The sequence below is a fragment of the Bidens hawaiensis genome, unplaced genomic scaffold, assembly GCF_021521415.1.
Source record: "Bidens hawaiensis isolate Kalapana, Puna unplaced genomic scaffold, B.hawaiensis_p1.1 tig00019079_1, whole genome shotgun sequence".
Taxonomy (NCBI): Eukaryota; Viridiplantae; Streptophyta; class Magnoliopsida; order Asterales; family Asteraceae; genus Bidens; species Bidens hawaiensis.
Window position 1 is genome coordinate 98,173 of NW_027492896.1, and position 25,497 is coordinate 123,669.

General features: G+C 37.5%; 1 protein-coding gene across 1 annotated transcript; it reads left to right on the forward strand.

Annotated features, from left to right (window-relative positions):
* The first annotated feature begins 1,588 nt into the window (after positions 1–1,588).
* On the forward strand, positions 1,589–4,206 carry LOC143557630 (putative WRKY transcription factor 48). Its single transcript, XM_077046663.1, has 3 exons — positions 1,589–2,213; positions 3,231–3,374; positions 3,623–4,206. Exons 1-3 carry the CDS (start codon positions 1,828–1,830, stop codon positions 4,110–4,112), a joined length of 1,020 nt encoding a protein of 339 aa, XP_076902778.1. The 5' UTR covers positions 1,589–1,827; the 3' UTR covers positions 4,113–4,206.
* Positions 4,207–25,497: the final 21,291 nt, after the last annotated feature.

The following is a 25,497-nucleotide window of genomic DNA, read 5'->3' on the forward strand; positions in this document are numbered from 1 at the left end:
CCTTTAAAAGAAATGTTAGCACAAATTTTCCCTATTTAATTCTTCCAAGCCCCCCCCCCCCCCCCAAAAAAAAAATCTTTTTTTACCCAAAGAAATGTACTTTTTTTACCTCTTCTTTGATACGAGTTTTTTTATTGTTGAACAGGGTTTCGTTTCTTGCTTTCCACAAGCTCCAACATACCGTTAGTACTCCCGCGAGATGACCCTTTTTTTTGTTTGTCTTAATCGCTCCTAAGTTCTATGCAAAACGAGTAGAAGTTGGACGGTAAATCAGAAAATTAGGGTACGTTACACCAATTAGTGACAAACTGCCAAATAATAGTAGCAAACAAGCAAGAAGTAAGTAAATGGCTAACCGATTCTTGCTCATTACCACATGGCGGACACCGGCTTTGTTCTTAAAGAACCCCCATCCTGCATAGCTCATCGGACGTATCTAGTCTTCCCATCTTCGCTCTCCACCCAAAAATATTAACTTGTAACCATATCCACTTATTCCAATCCAACACGAACTCTTCTCCCATCTGGCATTGTTGGTCCGACAAGATATAGCGGTGAACAACCCGTACCGTTATCTAAACCCAAAACCCATTTAAGGTGTTCCCCAATTTCCGTTCTGGTAATAACTCAATGCATTCCCATAGCTCTCCCCCTCCCCCCCCCCCCCGGTCCATCCTCCGATGACTCATTTCTAGTCCTATCCCTAACCGAACATCTTTTGTCTCTTTTAAGGTTGAATAAAAGAAATCTTGAACAAAGAGCAATATCCCGAACCCCACAAATCAAGCTAAAAGAGAATATTTTGCACACCCCTAACCTCCCCTTTAATCAAACTGTTAAGGGCAATATTGTTTTTAGGAGCTCTCCTTCAATCTTATGGATGTTATTCCAAACTTCGGTTAATAAGGATTTACACGAAATGTGTGGGATTCCCGAGCGTTAAAGTGGATACCTAAAACACAACCCTCCTTCACAATTGATTCGGTTCGGTTTTAAGTCTCCATCACCATTTAGCTAGTAGGCTTAGATTTAAATCCCTAAGGGGAACCTAAACGACCGCACCCCCCCCCCCCCCCACAATTTAGCTCGTAGGCTTAGATTTAAATCTCTCTTCCTAGTTGTAAAACATTTTTTTATATAATTATTTTTCTGTAAATAGTATATTATTTGAAAAATAATGAATACATAGATAACACTCTCTTATATATTCCATGATATATGGCCTTTGATTTCAATCATGCATAAATCAATAAGTAGTTATTATTTGTACAAAATAAAACAACATTTTAAAAGCTCATGAACAACGATTGTTTTTTGAAATAAAATGTATATACCCATCATACATTAAAGAACATAAATCAAAACAAGTATGTTTTGGATGACTCAACTTCATAATTTTATATATTGAGTGATTGAATTGAAGACTATAATAAATTAAGGGATATGTTATTCATACATCCTTTGGTTATCCACACATCCTACATACGATCGTATAGAAGCTATGCTATCGTCTGAAACCCTATGTTAAAAGGTGTGTGGGTAGATTAAGGGTTTATGAATAACCAATGCCTAAATTAATAAGTAACAAGGGGGTCAAGTAAAACTTATTAATAAGAATGAGGGAAGCAAGGTGTAATTGACCCTACCTAAATTCCAAAACAGTCACCCCACACCCCTCTCCTCTTTTTGTATTCTATAACTCTCACTTTTGTACTACAACTATCCAAAAAGCCCTCTTCACATTATACTCAAAACCAACCACCTATCCTCTCTCTCTATATTATTTGGAGAGCCTGCAAGTGAAGAATAGATGCCTTTGATCAGTCCATGGATCAAAAGAAACCAGAGTCAAAGAATAGCTCAGAGAATTCAAACATAATGGCTAGCACAATAATTTCAGATCAGAATATTCCGGCTGTCTATGATGGTGGCTTTTTTGATATGTTAGCTTATAATCAGGACTACGCTGGGGCGTCCCTCTTTGATTTGCTTCAACAACCTACTCCTCCACCGATCTCCACCGTGCCGGAGACTGCTGAGATGGCGAATACGCCAACGCAGAACTCATCTTCCATCTCTTGGTCTTCAAATGAGGCTGCGAAAATTGTTGATCAGGAGAATAAAAGATCTGATGAAGAACAACATGATCATCATGATGCTGATGCTGATGCTGATGCTGATGATCAAGAAAAGAGTACTACTACTGACAAGCAGTAAGAAAAGAACCCTTTTTTCTTTCACTTTTAAAGACACGCTTATGTGTGTTTTTATTCTTGATTAATCTTTATTTTTTGAAAACATTTAAGGAAATCAAGATCCTGGTACACATATATGCATGTGTCTGCTACCTATGTGTTTTTTACACACAAGCTTGTATGGGTTCTTCATCAAATCCATGATCATTATTAAAATGAATATCAAGAAAACATCTTCTTTTTTCTTCTCAAAACTAGCACACTTTTGGGTATTTCTTGTTTGTGTGTGTGTTTTCTTGGTAACTAATCTTTCATTTTGGACAAATTGTTTCTTTTTCACACACATAAGTTTTAATGAGTTTGTGTGTGTTCTTCAACAGATTACAGATCCATGATCATTGCTAAATAAATATCAAGAAAACAACTTTCTTCAAAACTAGAACACACTTATGGTGTTTTGTGTGTGTATTGATAATCAATACACGGTTTTTATGAGTTTGCATGTATTTTTCATCTATCATTGCTAATTGCTAAATGAATATCAAGAAAACATCTTTCTTCAAAACTAGCACACATTTTACATATGATGTATCTTGTGTGGGTATTAATTATTGACTATTGATAATCCACCTTTCATTTTCTAGTTATTGTCTGTTTTTCACACACATGACTTTTTATGAGTTCTTTAACCCTTTCATTGCTACATAATATCAAGAAAACTAATTCCTCAAGACCAATGTTTATGTGTAATTTCCAGGTATTAATTCGGTGGTTTCTGACCAACTAAAAAGGAAAGAAAACCACTCTCTAGTTTCACACATACTCGGTGTTTTTATATTCAAGATCTTTGTTTGACCAAGAAAAGTTAGGTCCTTTTCACACACATATACACACCCAAAGGTTTTGACGAACATGTCTTTTATTATGCATCAGTTTTCAAGATTTGATGAATCTTTATTCTTTTTTATATCTTTATTGTTTATCTGATATGTTTATTCTTGAACTAAAATGTGGTGGTTTCATTGTGTTGAGTAGGTTAAAACCCAAAAAGAAGAACCCAAAAAGGCAAAGAGAACCAAGATTTGCATTCTTGACGAAAACTGATATTGATCACTTGGATGATGGTTATAGATGGAGAAAGTACGGTCAGAAAGCTGTGAAAAACAGCCCTTTTCCTAGGTATACACTCTCTCTAGATTCCATCTCTTTCTCTCTCTACACCCTTCTTTTTTGTTACCCTAACATATATACTATGCATTCATGCCATGTAATTAAGGAAAGTTGGTATAGTGTTCTTTTTCATAGATAAAGCAGGGGTGTGTTACTTTTAATTGCATCCATGAATTGTTGGCATGGTATCAATATAAACACACATACATATATTGCTTAAAGATTGAACCCATTTTTTTTTTTTTTTTACAAAATAGGAGTTACCATAGGTGCACAAGTGTGGCTTGTGGAGTGAAGAAGCGAGTGGAAAGGTCATCCGATGATCCGTCGATCGTGATAACAACTTATGAAGGCACCCACACTCACCCTTATCCAATGACGCCTCGGGGAAACATTGAGATCTTGTCGGAAACTACCGGTCATGGTGGATTTAGTGGTGGTGGTGGTGGTGGTGTTTCTTCTTTTCTTTTAACACAACCTCACTATCAACACCTACAACCACAACTTTTACCCTATTTCCATAACCAGACGATTCCATCATCTTCTCTAAGCTTTAGCCCCACTAATGGCGCCAGTGCCCATTCATCATCATACTCACATCTCCTTCAAGAAAGACGTTTTTGCCCTTCTTCTTCCGCATTGATTAGAGATAACGGACTACTTGAGGACGTCATCCCATTCAAGTTCCGGAAAGATGAGCCCAAAGAAGAACATAACCGAATTATGGAGGGATTTGATAAAAGTTAAATGCTTTTCGGTGATCCTTGTTATCTTATGCACTAACAATGTATGATGATCAGTTTTTACATGTTAATTGCCTAGTTTTAGGTAATTAGCAATGCCCATTCCATTGTTGCGTAGGTAATTTCGATCATGGATCGGTGTACAATGACTAGGCGTTTTTTTTTTTTTCCTTTTTGGTTTTTTAGCTAGCTAATTATGGAGGGGGTGGCTTTGTTAATGTTGGTTCTTTCGTTTGTTCGTTGTACTTGCCAGACATTCCCCATATTTTACTATGGGGATTTTAGAATATATGATTTTGTACATCTTAATAGCACTTACAAGTTCTTATTGTGTATAGTTGTCAAATTAGTTATTTGTTTGAATATATGCATAGCTAGCATTTGTGTGTATATAATGCATGCATACAACACACACGCATATGTATGTGTATAGTGTGCATATAATGTTACACATACGTACATCTTTGCAACATACATAGGCACTACATACATGTATAAACGGTGATCTAATAAGCACGCTGAGATAGACGATAACTGCATGTATGCAAATTTTCGTCTCAGTTTTAGAGATTGCTAGGAATTTGTTGCCTTCAGGGTGGTACCATGTTAATACGAATCCGTATGCATCAAGTTTCTTCTTACACACACACATGACACCCCATACGTAAATGAAAGTGAATGAAGGCATCAATTGCCGTGTTTTTAAGAATAGGTCGATTTCAAAACTTAAAACACGGCATTACTGTTACATAAAGTAGCTTCATTGATTATCATTACTAGTGTCTCTTTCAACTTAAACATGTGGAAATTTATACGTTTAAAGGCAAAGCAGACAAAAAGAAGGTACCACTACACTTTATTAGAGAAAAGGTAGGTGTATTTTGTATTGCCATTATCTCAAATGAATACAATGATGGAAGCCCTTATTTATAGTATGATAGGAGTCCTATGAGATTATACATATAACTAATCTAAGAGATAACTAAACCAATATGCCATTTGAGCTAAACAAACTTGATGACTATGAATATAAGGGTGCCACAAGCAGTTAGCAAGCCTTTGATCATAAAAATATATTAACAATTTAGCAGTACACTTAACACACAATAAAACACGAATTAACTGTGTAACTAATGCAAACAGAAAAATAAATAGAGCATTACACTAATACACTTGCATATTCATACAATTTTTTCTAGCAATTATCAGATACTAAAAACTTCAAAATATGCCAGTTCATAATTTCACCTTATTTTATATATTGACTAGTTAGAATTATTTTATTTTTTATTTTTTTGTATGATGAACAGCATTGGCAAAACCCTAAAAAGTTCTCAGGGAGATTCGATGTCGTGAGGCCTAATCCGCCCAGTGTCCGACGGTGCTTCACCCTTAAACCGGTAACGGCAATGAATATTATTTAATAATCATATGTTTATAATTGCTGACAACAAGTTTTTGTCAATACATAACATAAAATTAAATACATATTAATATACATATTTACTTATATCAGTAGTTTGACACGAAAAAGGTAAGGGACGAATTGTACCATTTCGACTTTATCCCATTCTTAAGACACAGCATATAAGCCATATCCGTGGTTATGCACAACACGTAAACTTGTCCCCACACATTTTGCTTGCTCATATCCTTGATGCTATCGCTATGGACTCCATACACATTAAAAATCCTTCACTTACTCTAATTTAATTTTCGTTTATTTTATTATGTCTCGGATTGACTTTTTAGATCTTCTTGAGTTGTTCCATTTTAAAAGTCATTATAAATACCCAAAAACTGACATACGAATCGATAAAAATACGAAAGAAGGATAAAGAAACGAGTTGTCCATAACACCTAGAAAACATAATTAATGTTTTCTTCTTCTTCTCCTTTTAACAAACTTTGAAACTGTCCCCAATACCTAGGTGAGTTTTTTTAAAACAAAATTTCAATCGTCCATACTGATTTTAACGTTTTAGACTTAACTCGCCTAAGAACACCATCAGAAAGAGAAAAACTTCCTTGAATCAGTTTCGAACTTGAGATCTTTAGGTTTTCTATACACGGATGTGTAGGTCCTCTAGAAGGATCTCAAGACTTGATTCGGATCAATCCGTGTTGTTGGTTAGCGGAAATCACCAACGACACTCGGATCTCGGATCTTAGTTTTGTTTGGTATATTTGCTAGAAAGGAGGAAGAAGATGGAGAGAGAAAGTTTATTTCCCAAAAGTGTTTCTTGAATGAGAAAAAGTTGGAGTTGGAGAAATGGGTTAAGTGACTCTTTATATAGGGTCCCTATTTCTTCAAAGTTTACATAATAAACCTACAAAATAAACGTACCGAGTACATAATATACCGACTAAAAGCAAACTAAAACAACATATACAATCCTAAAAACAATATATAATATTGGCCCTACAATCTCTCTCTAGGATTGAGTATGTCGTGGAACCTTCGTCAAGTTCTTTGCTTCGTCTTTATTTCTTGAAACTTAGTACTTGTCTTGATCCAGGCTCTTGAACAGTTCTTTATTTTCTAGTCTTGTAGACTTGAATTTCCATCTTATTTATGGGAATGATCGGCAACAGTAAATTTTAGAAACATCAGATGCGGGAGGCTCGACATCTAATTTTCTTTTGTTAACTTTCTTGAGCCGACTAGTTTCTTTCCTTGTCTTCAGATACAATCAGTTCCTTTTTAAGTTCAACCACCAACTTTCACGTTCTCGTTTTCTTTTAAGCGCTTCAATATCTGCAACTCCAAACAGACTTGATCTTGATCTACCTGTCCATGTATAGCTGCACAAAACTTAGAACGATAAGATTCGCTCACAGACCCTCTCGAGGGTCAAGAAGAAATCGTTCATAGGCCCTCCCAATTTCAGTCCCTCAACTTGTAAATGATTTGTTTAAGTCCCAGATTTCCAACGAACTTTGCATGAACGACCTTGACAACAAAACACATGATTTTGAATGAAACAAAGTTTAACAAAATATGTACGAACATAATAAAAATTTAAAATTTTTTTGGCATTTTCATATATTTTAAAAATAACGTAAATATATACATAACATTTTGTAGTTGAAACTAAAATAAAACAAAATCAAAATAAATAATAAAAGATAGGAGTAAAGATGAAATTAATATTATATATCAATATTTACAGCATTTTCTAACGATTTTAATATTTTTGTGAGAAAGATCACAACATGGAATCATATTGATTTGCAAAGCCCTAGATCGCGTTTCCATTTTGATATTATTATGACAATTTCATCACCGACTGTAGATATCGTCCATTTGTTTAACCTAACAAGTGTTTTGATGCCAAAGTGATACGTTTAAAGTACAATTAGGCACGGTGCTTATGTGGTCCCCACTTAATCAGACATGTTACTGATTCCATCATATCTCAGGCTTATTTTGTGTTGACATATCACCTCAACTTGACTTAAACCTTTCTTATTTGATCACAGTACTCTTATTAACATACTTGACACTTTATGCTTTATTTTTGCACACTTGACTCAATCTAGAAAGATTAAAAGAAAGCAGAATATTCAGGGCCTTAACAATCAAGTCTTGTATGACTACAAACAGAGAAAGTCCAAGACTTGAATCAAAATAAATGAAGAAATAAAACAGAAGTTAAAATCCTAAGATAGACTCTTTTTCGTCTCTTTTTCTTGATTTTTCTTTTGTTTTTCTGTTTTTCTTTTTATTTTCTTGACTCTTTTGTTTTTCTTTTTCTTGCATTTCTATGAGGCTTTTCTTGACCCAAATAAAGATTAAAAATTGACACTTATTTCATAAGATAACTGTGATTAGGTTAAGAGAGGCTTGGGTATTACATGTATAATTACATTTCTGCCTTCATGAATATGACATCACGGAATCATGTAACTGCATAATGAACGTATATCCACTAGTACTGGCAGAAATTTAGGTTTATATCACCTGACACTTACTTGTTTATCAAGCCTATCTACACATCTGTGAGTGATTTTGTAGACGTTTGATTTACTCTTTTCATGCGCTAGGATCATTGCATATCAATGTACTATCATTTTCCACATGATCGGATCAATTCTTAATTGAAAATTTTAAACATCCGACTCCCTTTAAGCGGGATAATACTTTTTGAATTTTTGAAATTTTTCTTTAATAGGAGTAAAATCTTTTTGTTAAGTCAAATGACTCGTTTTAGTTTTTCTTGAAAGCAAAATGAAAATCTTTTTGGTGAGTTAAACTTAACTCGATTTTCTCCCTCTAAAATTGTGATATGTTTGAAAAATATTAACAATTTTATATACAAAAATATAGATAGGTTGTTTTAATCAAAATTTATCATGCCGAGCGATTCAACCAGAAATTCAAATCAGTCATAATCGATGGTTTTAGTGAAAATGTCAGCAAAGTAGTTGTCAGATGGACTATCTTAAGCATGCATCATCACATTGTATAACAGAGTTGAAGAGATTCAAACCGAGACCCAACAGCTGATGCTGGATCTATCACTTAAGAGAAGTAGTTGGACGAGGTTGGTTTGAGAAACGCTCGAAAAGTTGTTGTTGAACCATTTAAACAAGGCTTCCCTTCCATGAAGTTTGTCCTCCCATGTCGCTTATGAAAGACTCGAATCCGCCATCAAATGGTTTAGCATCAAATAGCAAGGGTTCGTCTCCCATTATATGCCGGGTGCAATCACTATCTAAGTACCTAATACTATTGATAGTCCTCCTTGATTGACCCTGCATGCAATAAGCATTCAAATAGACATGGGTTCCTGGGATACTTTTGTCCCGGGAAGGTCAACCGTAATTCGACCAAACTTAATTTTATTTCCTAAAAACCATTTATTTCTTGTTGGAGACTCACTTGATGAAGAGCGGTCCTTAGGAATCCAAGCAAAAACTTGTTCCTTAGTTTTGACAATTTTGGACTTCTGTTTTCTTGCTTTTACAACTGTTTTTGGTGAATCCTCATACTTTACAGTATTAGGATCCTTTTTGATTTTATCCTTCTTGGTTTTCCAAAAAGGTTTCTTTTTGTGTTTTACTTTATTTACTTTGGATCTCACATCCATTTCACTGGGTTCACTATCAGCTTGATTAGTCCTTGAATCAGGGCTACTGAAAGCTCTTTTTGGGGACTGACTAAGCCGCCTTTGAATATCAATTTGTTGCTTGAACTAGTGCTTGCAATGTCTTGCAAGGAGAGAAGAGTGACCACACACAAAACAACACTTTCTTCTAAGAGTGCCACGGAACTCATCTGAACTATAATGTGGTTGGTGTGGTGGGACAGTTGATCCTTGGAAAGGAGCATGATTAAAAAACGCATTTGTGTGATACGGAACAACAAAATTTTGTTGATAATGACCATAGTAGTTGTTATCACAGAAGTTGTATGACTGAGGACCTCTTAATTGATTGGTTGTTTGAGAAAATGATCGTTTATTTGGTGGAACATAATTACACGAAGTACTTGTCTTTTCATTTTCAAAAACTTTGCTTTTACTTGAATTATCCTCAGTCTCACAACTTGATGATGAACAACGTGATATGTTCACCTCAACAGGCCTACTTTCGTTGACACATTTTTCAACAAAAGTTTCATCACAAACGGTTTCATAATCTGAGTCAGAAGAAGAACATTCATTTTCATTGCAAACGTTTGTACAACTATCATCACTTGAATTTTCACAAAATACATAATTTAACCCTGACTTTAAACTTCCTAACATGGATTCACAAACTTTATTACAAACTGGATTGTTAATAGTTTTGGTTAGATCCACACATGATTCAAAACGTGGTTCTAACGTTCTTTTTAGCTTACAACCCAGGTTAACCGTCCCACATTCACCACCATTTACATCACCTGCTACACAAGACACATTGATGTCAGATTTATCAGATGATGTGACTGGAGCAGCAGTTTGAGAGGCAGCAGGAACAAATTTCACAGGCTTTGGTATTCTACCAACCCCATATTCCATTTCCTCTGGAAAAGTATTATAGCTAAAGTGGGGCAAGCTGGTGTAGTTATCATTGAATGGTGGTGGTACGGCAGTCTAATCATACCCCAGCCCCGCTTTAACTTTAATACTTCGCTGGGCTCCAATAAGATCATCTAATTTCTCAGATGATGCTTCAAATCTTTCAACTTGCTTTTCTTTTTCCTTTTTATCAGAAACTTCAAGTTTTAACTTTTCAATTTCATCTTTTAAATCATTAATTATGTTTTTATAATAAATAACATTATGCTCTTTTTGAAAAATTTTAAGTTTAAGATTTGCTACATCATCATGATGAGTTTTAATCTTTTCAACGTAGATCTTGTCAGCCTTTACATATTCAGCATTTAATTGACGAAGTTTTGCATTTTCTTTCAAAACTTCGTCCTGAAGATATCTATAATATGTAACCTTATTTACGCAAGCTTGAGTGCACAGATTGTGATTTACCTCATCGACTGGTGATGTGTCGGGAATGATAGGATATGCATGACTGCTTTGTCCAGCAGCACTTGTCCAAACTTTATTACTTGACCCAACTTTATTTTCTTTGGACTGATTGTTCATTTGGAGCTTATCTTCCATTATTTCAAAAGACTTGATGGTAGAAGCCAACTATGAGAGTGTCATGGTATACAGATTTGTGGTTCTTCTGATGGTAACCACATTGATGTTCCATGTTTAAGGTGGTGAATTCAACAACTTCATGTTGATCTCAAACAAACCATTGATGATACCGACACTACTCATTTTGGAGACGAGTGACTCAAATCTGTTGATGAGAGAGGCAACCGATTCTCCTTTAATATGTATAAACATGTCGAATTCTTCTTTTAATATTTTCTTTCGGCTTTCTCCCATATCCAGATTTCCTCTAAGCTCAGGTTCGTAAGACATTTTTTTTTAACTCGGTTAGTTTTTTTTTTCTTTTTTTTTTGAAAGAGAAAAGAAATTTAAGGTTTTTGTTTTTTTTTGCTACAGTACCGAGTTGCTACAGTGCCGAGTCGCTACAATTTTCGCATGAGTTGCTACAGTGCCCGATGCGAAGCGATTGCTACAGTACCCGTGCGAAGCGAAACGATTGCTACAGTAACCCCCCATGTGAAGCAAAACAATTTGCTACAGTACACCGTGCGAAGCGATTGCTACAGTACCTCGTGCGAAGCGATTGCTACAGTACCCCCGTGCGAAGCGAAACAATTGCTACAATACCCCGTGCGAAGCGAAACGATTGATACAGTACCCCCCGTGCGAAGCGATTGCTACAGTACCTCGGCGATGCAATTGCTACAGTCCCCGGAGATTGCTAAAGTACTTCGGAAGCGACTGCTACAGTACCCGATGCGATTTTTTTTTTTTTTTTTTTTTTTTTGAGAATATAACACCCAAACTTCCAAAAAGTCAAAAAGACTTTAGTCTAAAAATCAATAAATCGGCCTAGATCTGAGTTTTTAAGCCGAATCTGAGCACATACACAAAAATTTAAAATACTAAAAACTTAGATTTAGTAATTCACATGTATTTCTAAGGTGAAAGGGACTCCAAAAAAGATAAATAACACGAAATCAACCTCAAATCCAACAAAAACTAAGATCAAAATCTGAAAAGTTTGACCCGAAAACCACAAAAAGTCGATCCAAAAGCTCTGATACCACTTGTAGGTCCTCTAGATGGATCTCAAGACTTGACTCGGATCAATCTGTGTTGTTGGTTAGCGGAAATCACCAACGACACTTGGATCTCAGATCTTAGTTTTGTTTGGTTTATTTGCTAGAAAGGAGGAAGAAGATGGAAAGAGAAAGTTTATTTCCCAAAAGTGTTTCTTGAATGAGAAAAAGTTGGAGTTCGAGAAATGGGTTAAGTGACTTTTTATATAGAGTCCCCATTTCTCCAAAGTTTACATAATAAACCTACAAAATAAACGTACCGAGCACGTAATACACCGACTAAAAGCAAACTAAAACAACATATACAATCTTAAAAACAATATATAATATTGGCCCTACAGGATGCTCCTTATAGTTTGCACGTATTTCGTGTTTGGTCCATAACTTTGATAAATTACATGCATACTCCTAAGTATTTTGTAAAACATAATATGGGCGCTCCTTCGAATGAATGATGGTTAGTTTTTCCAGTTAGTTATGTGTGAAATGACTGAAAAAAACTCTACTAAATTACATAAATCCATAAATCATTAAAATAAATAGCCACTTCAAATGAGTTAACTTGGGAAAAATTGCTAGGGTTAGGTGGTGTTAAAGTGTTGGAAAAGAAACGTGCATTGCCATTTTAATTTTTTTTATGGTTTTTGGTAATCATTAAGGGTATAATAGTAATTGCATATTCACTTAACTGAAAAACTTAACGTTCATCCACGCAAGGGAGTACGAGTGTTACGAGGTTCAAAATATTAGGGAACATGCATGTAATTTATCAAATTTAGAGACCAAATGTGAAATTCATACAAACTACAGGGAGCATCCATGTAATTAACTCAAACATAATGAATTGCAACAGTAGACTTTAGGTCTTTACAAGTTTAGTCCTTTGTTTTGTTTAAAAGTATGTTTTAGCCTCTGATGTTATGGGTGATGCTTCTGTTAAATAGGGTCGATGTCCTTTTGTTTTGGCAGATGTGGTATTATGTTACTTTTGGTAACTTTGACTTAAATAAGTCAGAATTATGGATGATTGGTTGGGTTAAAATTATTATTTAGATTCATCAGCGGAATTCGTTTATAGCACCATTGATCTCATATATGTTAATGTGAACTTGCATTGGTATTTTATAGGTAAAAGGAGAAGACAAAATGCAGAGAACTAAAGAAGAATAAGGATAATTAATTAAAGATGCAGTGAACATACTTGATTATATATGTCCTTCAAAGAACCACTAGTTTCATTAATATTAATATGTTAATTAGTTCTCAACCCATATAGATTAACACTTACTGTGATAATAACGATCCATAATACAACCCCATTTAGAAAACGTACACTAGACGTGAAGGAGAGTGTGAAACCGAGTTACTTGTCAGATTTAAAACATTGAGTGGGAGAGCTTGAGAAGCAAGAATATTAGAAAAGATACAATCATATATGAAAAAGAATATACCCAATAATATATATGCGGGAGGCAAAACTATAAATCTACCTTGAGGCTTTATTTAAATATTAATATGTTAATTAGTTCTCAACCCCGTATAGATTAAATCTTATGTTTCACAATTAAAATTAATAAAAAATGTTAAAATTTATTTACAGTTTCTCTCTCCTGAAAACATATATAAAACTTACTAAAAAATAGCAAAACATTTTTTTTATGTTTTCGATGTTTTGTATTAAATGTAACAACATATATTACATGTAACAAAAAAAACAATGTTACATAGGGTTTTCTCAACTCAAGAGGGTTTTCAAATTAACTATACTTCTCCTATATATATATAGGGGAGGGTTATAGTAAAAAGAAATAGTTTTCTAGGAAGACTAAGAATAAATCATAGCCATTGGATCATGCTAATCAATGGTTGAGATTTAAAATACCAAAAACCGACATAGTTTTCTAGAATTACTCTTTCACTATTATAACTGACATAGTTTTCTAGAATTATTCTTTTACCATAGGTTTTAATGCCAAATGTCAAAAATCTATTGGTTCTTACCATTCATAGGAAACTCTTTATTCTTATTTGAATCATTTTCTATATATATATAGGGTTAGGTTAAATTAAAAACCCACTTGAGTTGTGAAAACTTTAGAAACTCATTCTCAACCACATATTTTTAATTAAACATTAAATCTTGTGATCCACAATTAAAATTAATAAAAAATGTAAAAGTTTATTTATATTTTCTCTCTCCTGAAAACATATATAAAAATTACTAAAACTGTAAAAAAAATAGCAAAACATTTTTTTATGTTTTCGATGTTTTGTATTAAATGTAACAACATATATTACATGTAACAAAAAAAAAACGATGTTACATAGGGTTTTCATGGGTTTTCACAACTCAAATGGGTTTTCATTCTATACTTTGCCTATATATATATATATATATATATATATATATATATATATATGGGAGGAATCTTTTAAGAACCATGTTGAGTTGTAACAACTTAAGAACTTCATTCTAGGTCACACATTTAATTAAATGGATTGGAATACGTGGTTGAGATTAAATATGGCAAAAAAAGTCAAAATAGGAGAGAGAATAAAGATGTAAGTGGTTACATTAACTTTTACGTCCGTTACACATGTGTAAAAAGTCGACCCGGTGCGTAAAAAATTATGTAATTTTTTTACGTGTATGTAACCTACATATATTACGCATGTGTAAAAAATATTCGGAAAAAAAAAATCGTTACACTGAGTTCTTTTGAATTCTTAAAACTCAAAGGGGTTCTCATTTGAAATCTCCCCTATATATATATATATATATATAATACTAGATTTTATCCCCCGTATTACGGGTGTTGTTTTACATCATCCATTTTTTATATTTATTTATATATATGTTTGGATTTTAATTTTATTTATTGTAAAAAAGTTAATAATTAATATAGTTGAGTTTTGATGATAAAATGGCTTCACAAATAAATGATATTTTATAATCCGGTTTAAAAGCTATCTGGGTTTGGTGATACCCATTACCCTTTTATTTTCTTTATTATAAAATTATTTCTTAATTATAAATAATATCTTTTTTTAAATAACATAGGATATTAATTTTTAGTATATCCCTATTTTATAGGATTTTCATATCAAATATTTGATGAGATTAATTTTTAATATAATGAGATGTTATAACTCGTTTAAGAGCTATTTGAGTTTGGTGAGACCTTCACCCGTGAATTGGGGTCAAATACGTGAGAAGCCTTCATTTACAAATAAAGTAATCTGATGGCTTGAGAGAATGGTTGTTTTACATTTTTCGTTTTTTAATATTTATTTTTTGGATTTTAATTTTCTTTATTTTAATTTTATGTATTATAATTTATAAAACTCTTAAAATCAAGTGTATTAATTTGCATTTGTCTTATGTATTATATATAGTATAGATAAGAACTTGTGTACAATCGACGCCACAGAGATAGCCAACTCTATTATCGAAAAAATCAGGAAAGTTGGCGACGATTTGGCACCAGATAACCGGAGGTGTAGAAAGAGCAGTTGTGAGAAGTGGAAGAACCATCAAAAACGACGATTGTTCGTGGAGGTTTCCACATAAAGACCCCTTGGTTCTGGCAAACGGATCACAATTACAGGTACTTGGGAGCATACCGATGGAATGAACGAAATACGAACAGTTCACATAACATGGTCATAGATCTTAGGTTGTAACTTGATCATGAGCGAATTTGTTGATGTTGCACCCATCAAGTATGAAAAGTGCCAAACATTGAGAACTACCCGGGAGGAGTTAGGAACAGGAACAAGGAGAAGCGAGAACTACTTAAATGGAGGAATCGATTGTATTTCGTCCTTTGTTCCCTAGTTGCTGAGGCAAAATAAAAAATCCCAAACACCCCCTCAGTCTCTTGTCTAACGGTGTTATGTTTGTGTTTTAGGGTTTTGTTGGTGTGAAGATTTAAATGTTGAAAATGTCACCTAACAATATTTTAAGTTCTTTGAATTCATTTGCGCGTTTTATTTATAATAATAATTATTATTATTATTATAATAATAATTGGATATAAATAATTTCAACTATGGTCTATTGGTAAAATAATAATTTTAACTAACGGGTTGTCTACTTACGGTCTCTTATTTTAGTATATTTGTTCCCAATGAGCCGTGACTAACGGAAACTTAAAGTTGTTAGTCTCCGGTAGCATGAAAAACGTTTTTGCTGGAAAACTCAACCTAGACACCATCACCAATTAAACACCATCGCTGACCACCACCACCACCTGAACACTACCACCATCACCACCACCGTTGCTGGAAACAATCTGTGTGTCAGGGATTGTTTGATTCTCAACCGATTAGACCAACATATAGTCGTTCATCTCCGTCGTTAGAGCATTAGTTTGCTGTCTAAGTGGTTGGGTGCTTACCAGATTTGTCTCAAACTGTCGCCCGCCACCATCTCAGAGTTGGTGACACTCTTTCTCTATCGTTGCTAAATCCGACGGTGGTTCTAAGGTTTCGACAACCTCAATAACTGGATTTTACTAGCAGAAGGCTCCTAAAGGTCAGATCTAAAGATTGAAAGAGGTTTGAGACGAAAATGTTGAGTTTTCTGACCATAAAAAGAATTTATAGCCAAAAATGTTTTTCCGGCGACCAGAGACTAACAAAGTTAAACTTATATTAGTCACCGCTCGCTGGAAACAAATATGTTAAAAGATGAGACCTTAGCAACTAATTCGTTAGTTGAGACTATTATTTGTCAGTAGTATATCGTCTAGACTATTTAAACCTAGTTTTCCCAATAATAATAATAAAATAAGATATTGTACGGAGAAAGATTGGCCATTGAAATAAAAAGTTAAAAAGCATAAAAAGACCATAAATCTTATGAAAACTTTCTTCTTTCATGCAACAACTGAATATTCTTCTACTTTTAAGATGATTGGCCTAGAAATTAATCAAACAAGCCAAAATTGTTCGGAAAAATTCCTAAATGATTCATTTATTGAAGGAAATTCCAAATATGTTCATCCTAATTCAAGTTCTTTAGGTTTGTTCTCAAGCTATCTCGTCGTTGACAACCTGCTAGATTATCGAGACGACGATTTAATCATCTAACCGAAACGCGTCGTGGCCTACCCGTTTTAACTGCTAATGCGTCGTGGCCTACCCGTTTTAACTGCTAATGCGTCGTGGCCTACCCGTTTTAACTGCTAATGCGTCGTGACCTACCCGTTTTAACTACTAGCGCGTCGTGGCCTACCTGTTTTAACTACTAAAGCGTCGTGACGTACCTGTTTTAACTACTAACGCGTCGTGACCTACCTGTTTTAACTACTAACACTTCATGGCCTACATGTTAGTCAAAACAGGTAGGCTACGACGTGCTAGTAGTCAAAACAAGCAGGCCACAGCGTTAGAAGTTAAAATGGGTAGGCCACGATGCATTAGTAGTTAAAACGGATAGGCCACCATGCGTTAGTAGTTAAAATGGGTAGGCCACGACACGTTAGTGTTAAAACGGGTAGGCCACAACGCGTTAGTTAGTAGTTAAAACGGGTAGGCCATGACGCGTTAGTAGTTAAAACAGGTAGGCCACGACGCGTTAGTAGTTAAAACAGGTAGGCCATGACACGTTACAAAAGTAACTTTCGAAGATTGAAAGAGAGGCACTGTTCGATACTAGTCTTGGCACTTTCCCTTGGATAATTAATTCGCCGTCTCGATAATCTAGCAGGCCGTCGATGACAAGATAGCTTAGGAACAAACCTGGAAACTTCAATTAGAAAGGACATATTTGGTATGCTCTTCAATAAATGAGTTATTTTAGGAATTTGCCTAAATTATTTTAACTTATAATAATTTTGTTTCATAGAGTATCTAATCTATCACATGCTAAGAATATTATTTCGTCGACCTTTCCAGCCATTAATTTTGAAAGTGTGTTGCAGTTGTGACTTGTGAGGATGCATTTTTGTTCATGATGTAGTGAAGAAACAGTATAAGGTTATAATGATAAATTTTAGACATAATGGCAAAACCAGTCTTTTATGTTTGTAAATTTTTTCAGTAGTTGTTTTATCAAACTAAATGGTAAAAAACATATTTTATGTTTTAAATCCATATCACGTTACGTCCCTTGTCACTAGCCCTGTTAGTTTTTCTCGTTAAATCTGGTCATGTGCAAGCCACATGAGGGTAGAAAACATACTCTCTCTCTCTCTCTCTCTCTCTCTCATGTGTCTTGCACATGACCAGATTTAACAAGAAAATTTAACGGGGGTTAGTACCAAAGGACGTAACGTGATAGGCGTTTGAAACATAAAGTATGTTTTCTACCATTTAATTTGCAAGGTAGAACTATTGAAAAACATACAAATATAAAGAACTAGTTTTTAGTATTCTGTTTAAATTTAAAGTAATTTAGGTAACTAGTATCATAAAAACCAACCCATTTTCCCATTTTTCACGAAAAATGTTGTTCAGTTCAATTTTAATATATTAAAGTCTTAAAGTAAGTAAAACAAATCACAAAATCTTTCTGATAGACACTATATTTGGAATTGATAAGAGTCTATTGTTGGAAACCAAATCATCACGTAAATAATTCATATTATGTTGTATCTTTCATTATTATAGGAGATTGGCATATTGTAGCTATATATTGATTTGAATAAATGAGAACAAGACATCGATTATATTCTATCATGGTATCAACCCTAAAAGATCCTTAATTCTAGCTACCTTTTTCTTCTGCTCCCCTCTTCCTCACCGATTTCTCATATTTTCTCACCGGTTACTCCCTAACCCAAACACCGTGATCAATGGATTCAAAACTTCATCCCGCTGTCACCGTGTCAAACATCAAAACCTACATCCCTATTACGCTAGAGATGGAAACAAGCCAATACTCCTCATGAAGTGAACTCTTCAAGATCCACTGCCACGCTTTCCTCGTTTCCGACCACCTAGCCCCTCGTCCCACCTCCACAGACACAAGCACAGAAACATCCAAAACCGGTGACACTGCTTTTACAGCTGCGAACACTTGGGACATATTAGATGCCATTGTTTTGCAATGGATCTATGGCACAATCTCCGGTGACCTCCTCCACACAATATTGAAACCGAATAAAACCGCATACGCTGCTTGGATCTCTCTCCAAAACATATTCCAAGATAACAAGGCCACCCGCACTGTTCTACTCAATCAGAAATTTTCCAATACACGCCTTGAAAATTTCAAGGATATGTCAGCCTACTACCAAGAATTGAAGGTTTTTGATGATCAACTTGCTAATGTCGATGCCCCCGTTGACAACGACAAACTGGTTATTCAGTTAATAAGCGGCCTCAGTGACCAATATGAAACATCTGCTACTCTTCTCTCCAACACACCTCTTCCTGATTTTTATGAGGTTCGATCCAAACTTATTTTTGAAGAAGGTCGCAAGGCAGCCCGAGCCTTACGTGCAGCACAAGATGCTGGTCACGCCCTCCACACCAACACCAGCAAGTCATCATGTCAGTCCTTCTCGAACCCGTACCCGTATTCTGATCGTGGTCGGGGTCGCGGGCGATCTCGCAGGCGATCTCGCGGGCGTGGTCATGGCAGAAACACTTGGGGTCATGGAGGTCGGAGTGGCTCTCCGGTCACACAGCCGCTTCACCAAGGGATGTCCAACCTTAGCAATCAACATTGGACAACTCCTTGGGCCTCTCAACATCAGCAGCAAAATTCATAATGGGCCAGCCCATCACAACAGTCTTCGCAGTGGGCTCAAAACCAAAACATGCCCCAATGGACAACCCCACCCCACCCCTATCCCACACAACCCAATACCACCAGAACCGGAAATGGAATTCTTGGAGCACGTCCCGCTCAGGCATATCAAACTGCTTATGCCCCGACTGACATCGAGCATGCACTTTACACGATGTCTCTTAATCCACCGGATAGCTGGGTCATGGAAACCGGGGCAACATCTCATATGACCAACCACCCAGGTAATTTTAAATCGTTTTTAAATAATAGCAATCAAAATATAATCATTGGTGATGGTCAAACCATCCCGGTAATTGGATATGGCAACCAAAACCTTCCCTCACCCTTCCCGCCACTACAACTAAACCATGTCCTTTACGCCCTCAAATTAATCAAAAATCTTATTTTGGTCCGTCGGCTAGTTACCGACAATTGGATTTCTATCGAATTTGACCCATTTGTATCCTTCGATGCAACAGCAACGGTGATTTGTATCCCTTACTGCCATCAAGTGGATTCAAGCATCCTACGCCGACTACTTTTACAGCCATCTCTTCCCAACTTTGGCATCAAAGACTCGGTCACCAGGGACAAAATTTATTACGTACTTTAAAAAATTCTCATGTTATTGATTTTAAGACTTTGAATAAACATGTTTGTCAGTCGTGTGTGTTTGGAAAAAGTACTCGGTTGCCTTTTAATATGTCTAGTACTTGCATGTCATTACCTTTTGATATAATTCATAGCGATCTTTGGACCTCACCCATCGTGAGTTCCAGAGGGCACCGATATTACATCTTATATTTAGATGAATTTACCAATTTTTTATGGGCATACCCACTTGTGAGAAAATCTCAAGCCTACTCTGTTTTTTGTACCCTCACAAGACAGGTCGAAACCCAATTTGAACGCAAAATAAAAACATTCCAATATGATAATAGTAAAGAATACATAAACTCCTCATTTCAACAAATTTTTAATCAAAATGGTATGCTTTTCCGTTTATCGTGCCCACACACGTCTTCCTAAAACGGCAAAGTGGAACGAAAAATCCGCTCAATCAATAACATAATTCGCACCCTTCTCGCTAATGCGTCCCTCCCAAATCACTTTTGGCACCATGCCCTAGACATGGCCACTTACCTTTTAAATATTTTGCCAAGTTCAACCCATAACCTTAAAACCCCCCACCCACCTTCTCTATAATCGTACACCCGCCTACGATCACCTACGCGTATTCGGGTGCCTTTATTATCCTCTAATACCATCCACCACCATACACAAATTAGCCCTCCGATCCACCCCGTGTGTATTCCTAGGATATCCCTCCACCCATCAGGGGTATAAATGTCTCGACATCCGATCCAAACAAATCATAATATCCAGTCATGTTACTTTTGACGAGTCCGTCTTTCCATTCGCGACTCCTATCGCCCAAACCCCCACTACCTATGAATTCTTAAACACGCTCCCATCACAACTTTGGGACTATGTTCAATCCACCACACCCACTGCCACTACAATTCCCACCACCCCCAACAGCCCCCACCTCATCTCCAACAAGCACCAACCCACCTCCTAATACATCACCTTCTCAAGTCCAACCAAATGATCCTCAAGCCTAAAACCCACCATCGGCCCAATCTCCACAATCACCCCAGCCCAGTTATAACTCACATTTTCCTACTGCTCCTGTCTCCTACTCTCTGCCACAAAATTTCTCCCCGCCCTCAACACCACCTGTTATCACTTCAACACAACCGACTCGGACAGTATGAACCCGAGCCATTGATGGCATTATCAAACCTAAACGCCACTTTAATCTTCACTCATCAACCATTGTACCTATACCCAAAAACCCGGCCTTTGCTTTATCTATACCGGAATGGAACCAAGCCATGACCAATGAATATAATGCTCTTATTAAAAACGATACTTGGGAATTGGTTCCTAGACCGCCACACATGAATGTAATACGAAGCATGTGGCTTTTTAAACATAAGTTTAATTCTGATGCTACATTGGAACGATACAAGGCACGTTTGGTAGGTGACGGGCGCTCACAACAAGTTGGGATCGATTGCGGGAAAACATTTAGTCCGGTCGTGAAACCGGCCACAATTCGGACGGTTCTATCCATTGCTCTCTCCAAGTCTTGGTCCATAAATCAACTAGACGTCACCAATGCATTTTGATATGGGAAATTAAATGAGACTGTGTACATGTACCAATCACGTTTGCTTACTTAAAAGGTCTCTCTACGATCTCAAACAAGCACCGCGGGCGTGGTACCAAAGATTTACGGATTTTGTTATTCGGTTGGGATTTATACAAAGTCGGTGCGACAATTCCCTATTCATACTTCACCATGGTAATGACACCGTATATCTACTTCTATACGTAGATGATGTTATACTTACTACATCCTCCGACTGTCTTCGCAAAAATCTCATGTCTCATCTTGGCAATGAATTTGATATGAAGGACCTTGGTTCCTTGCGATTCTTTCTTGGAATCGCTGTCACACGAGAGAACAACAACATGTTTTTGTCACAACACACCTATGCCAATGACATCATAAAAAGGGCTGGAATGAACACATGTAAACCCGCAGACACTACAGCCAAGTTAAGTACTCAGTCGGGTACCGATTTTGACGACCCAATACTCTATCGAAGCCTAGCAGGTGCCTTACAATACTTAACATTCACACGACCGGACATAAGTTACGCGGTCCAACAGATTTGTACCCACATGCATGCACCTAAGATAGAAAATTGGAATGCACTTAAACGCATCATCCGATACATAAAAGGTACGGCCTCTTACGGCCTCACTCTTGGAGGCACACCTAACCCGTCACTCATCGCCTACACAGATGCCGATTGGGCGGGATGCCCAGACACCCGCCGATCCACGAGCGGCTATTGTGTTTATTATGGTTCGAATCTTATCTCGTGGTCGTCCACATGACAAGCTACCATTTCCCTATCCAGTGCCGAGGCCGAGTACCGCGGGGTTGTGAAGAAACACTAATCGACCCCGGGCAGATTACGGATAATATGGGGGTTAAATAGATGTTTCCCACGAGGGTTAGTTCCGGCAAAGATGGTTGTTCTGATGATGACCTGCAAAACAGACACCGTGAGCTCGTCACTGAGAAGGGGGGTACCTCCTTGTGACCACCCTCCGGCGTGAGAATCAGACTAGATTGCTCTTGAATATAAGTGTATATTAAGAGAAATAGCTAGAGAGAAGATGATGATACCGTTCCAAGGTGTTGGAGTATTTATAGCCGAAGGTAGGTTTCCAAGCAGGTACAGCCGTCTGAATAGTATTCCTGTTCTACCAACTGTGGGCTACGCACGTGCCATTCTGGTGGTTGGTGGGTAGGCAGCGGCTGATAGTGACCAGGCCGGCTGTGTACTATTCCTTTTCCACCAACTGCCGGCTATGGACGTGCCCCGACAGGGGTTGGTGAGTAGGCAGCGGCTGATAGTGACTTTAAGTACTAGAGCGTGCTGCCCGTCGTACTGTTGTCAGTGAGCTGTCGCAGCTTTGGTCAGTTCTTTTGTCCATACCTTAGCAGGTACAGTACAAAAGATCCTCCAGTATCGTACGGACTGGCTCATTTGGCGGGAGAATTCCCGGCTTTGGGCGGGAGTATTCCCGGCTTGCTCATTCCCTCTTCAGGTGGCATTACTGAATTATTTAAGAGTTAGTGCCTTGTGCGTGTAGCCTTGCTGCGCGGGTAGCCTTCCCTGATGGCTAGTATCCGTAGCTGCGGGAACAGGCGGAGTACGTCACCATTGGGAGGCTTTTCCTGCGGGAACAGCTTGCGTACTGCGCGTAAGGACGTCGCGTCTCTGAGCATGGTTGGTCCTGCGGATCCAGTTGGTCTTTGCGCAGACGTCCCTCAGGAGTTTTACGAGTTCAACTGCGCAGACGTCTCTTCGAGGTGAGTCTTGCGGGTCCAACTGCGCAGACGTCCCTGTTTAAGGTGAGTCTTGCGGGTCCAACCGCGCAGACGTCCCTGTTCAAGGTGAGTCTTGCGGGTCCAACTGGGCTCTGCTGGGACCTACCTCTTCAAGTCCCCCCAGTCCAATGTTCTTCTCATGAATTGTTAATGAGGTGAACTTTTGGATTTAAGCAATGGGTTTTGAAAAGGGTTTAGTTTTAAGGTTTTCCATGGGGATTCTTCCCGCGGAAGTCCTAATGTCACGTGCAGAAATTCCCGACTTTTCTGCTCGATCTTTGGGTATGATGCGGGTAGGTCTGTAACCTCCTCGCAAGTCAGGAGCGTTGAGTTCCACTTGTGTAGATTCTCCATGAGGTTTTGGTAGTTTTGAACATAGTGATTAATTATGTTAAACCACCAATTCCATCTTGGAGCTTCAAACAATCTAGTTCTCAACGTTCCCACTATGCGGGGATGTTATTTCCGTTTCCGCAAGCATGGCCCAGAAGATCCTTCTTGGTTTCAATTCCCTGCGGAGTGCTAAGTATGTGAAGGGTTTTGCCTTGACACTGTACCCGCACTCGTCTTATAGTTACTTTACTTCCAAGGTATTCCTGGCGTCAATTCCCTGCAGGTGCTAAGTATGTGAAGGGTTTTGCCTTGACACTGTACCCGCACCCGTCTTATAGTTACTTGGTTGCCGAGGTATTATTGGCTTCAATTCCCTGCAGGTGCTAAGTCTGTGAAGGGTTTTGCCTTGACACTGTACCCGCACCTGTCTTATAGTTACTTGGTTGCCAAGGTAAGGGGTATAGTCCCGCTTACTTTTGAATCTTTGTGACTTGCGTTATGAACGTTACATGACTTACGCATGCATATTTTAGTTTATTTTAGCAATTTTCCGAGTGTTTTGAATAAGTTAACCGTTCGACGCGCGGTTGTCAATAGGTTAGTGTTCAGTTTCCTCTATCATGATTGTGCGGGTAGGACCATCACTTTCATTTAGTGGGATGACCAATCTTCACCTATAACTGACCTGCGTGGAGGTTTGTCGTTTTTTGTGTTTATGCGGGTTTTGCCGCCGTCCACACGCAACGACTTCTTTCCATATTTATGCGGTTAATACCGGCATACCGTCCGGAACGTTTATAAATGTAAAGCGATCAACACAATGTGAAAGGAGAATCATTTCCATTAGAAGTGGCCCCAGGCCGTTTCTTTATAAGTCTGGAATTGATCTACATGTAACATTTGCGTAATTGAGCTCCATTCCATGTTCTTGGGATGGGGGTGCCATCGAGCCTTTCGAGCCGGTATGCGCCCTTTCCCAAAACTTCTTTGATAATGTATGGCCCTTCCCAGACGGGGGCCAGCTTTCCTGGGCGTTCTTGGTTCGAAGCCTCGTTGCTACGCAGTATGTAGTCTCCGACATTGAAGTTGCAGAGTTTTACCCGCGTGTTGTAGTACTTTTGCATTTGTCGTTTGTAGTTCTCTTCACGCACTGCGGCTAAGTCTCTGCGTTCTTCGGTTAGCATAAGGTCTAACCGTCTTTCCGCATCATTGTCCTCTGGATGAATCAAGACCCTTGGTGAGGGTAGACCAATTTCGACCGGGACCATGGCTTCAGTGCCATAAGTGAGGCTGAACGGGGTTTCTCCCGTACTTGCCTTTTTCATCGTTCTGTGTGCCCAAAAGACGTGTGGAAGTTCGTCCACCCAGCCGGATCTGTGTTCCAATAGTCTTTTTTTATGCCGTCGACGATGCTCCTATTTGCTCTTTCTACCTCACCATTACCCTGTGGGTGCGCCACTGAGGTAAAGGTGTGGGTGATTTGAAGTTCTTTCAGCCACTGTTGTAGCTTCTTGTCGGCAAAGTTGGTGCCGTTATCGCTCACCAAACTCTGTGGAAGCCCGAAACGACAAATAATAAATTCCCAAATAAATTTTTTGATATGTTTTGCGGTTGTTTGGGCTAAGGGTTTTGCTTCTATCCACTTA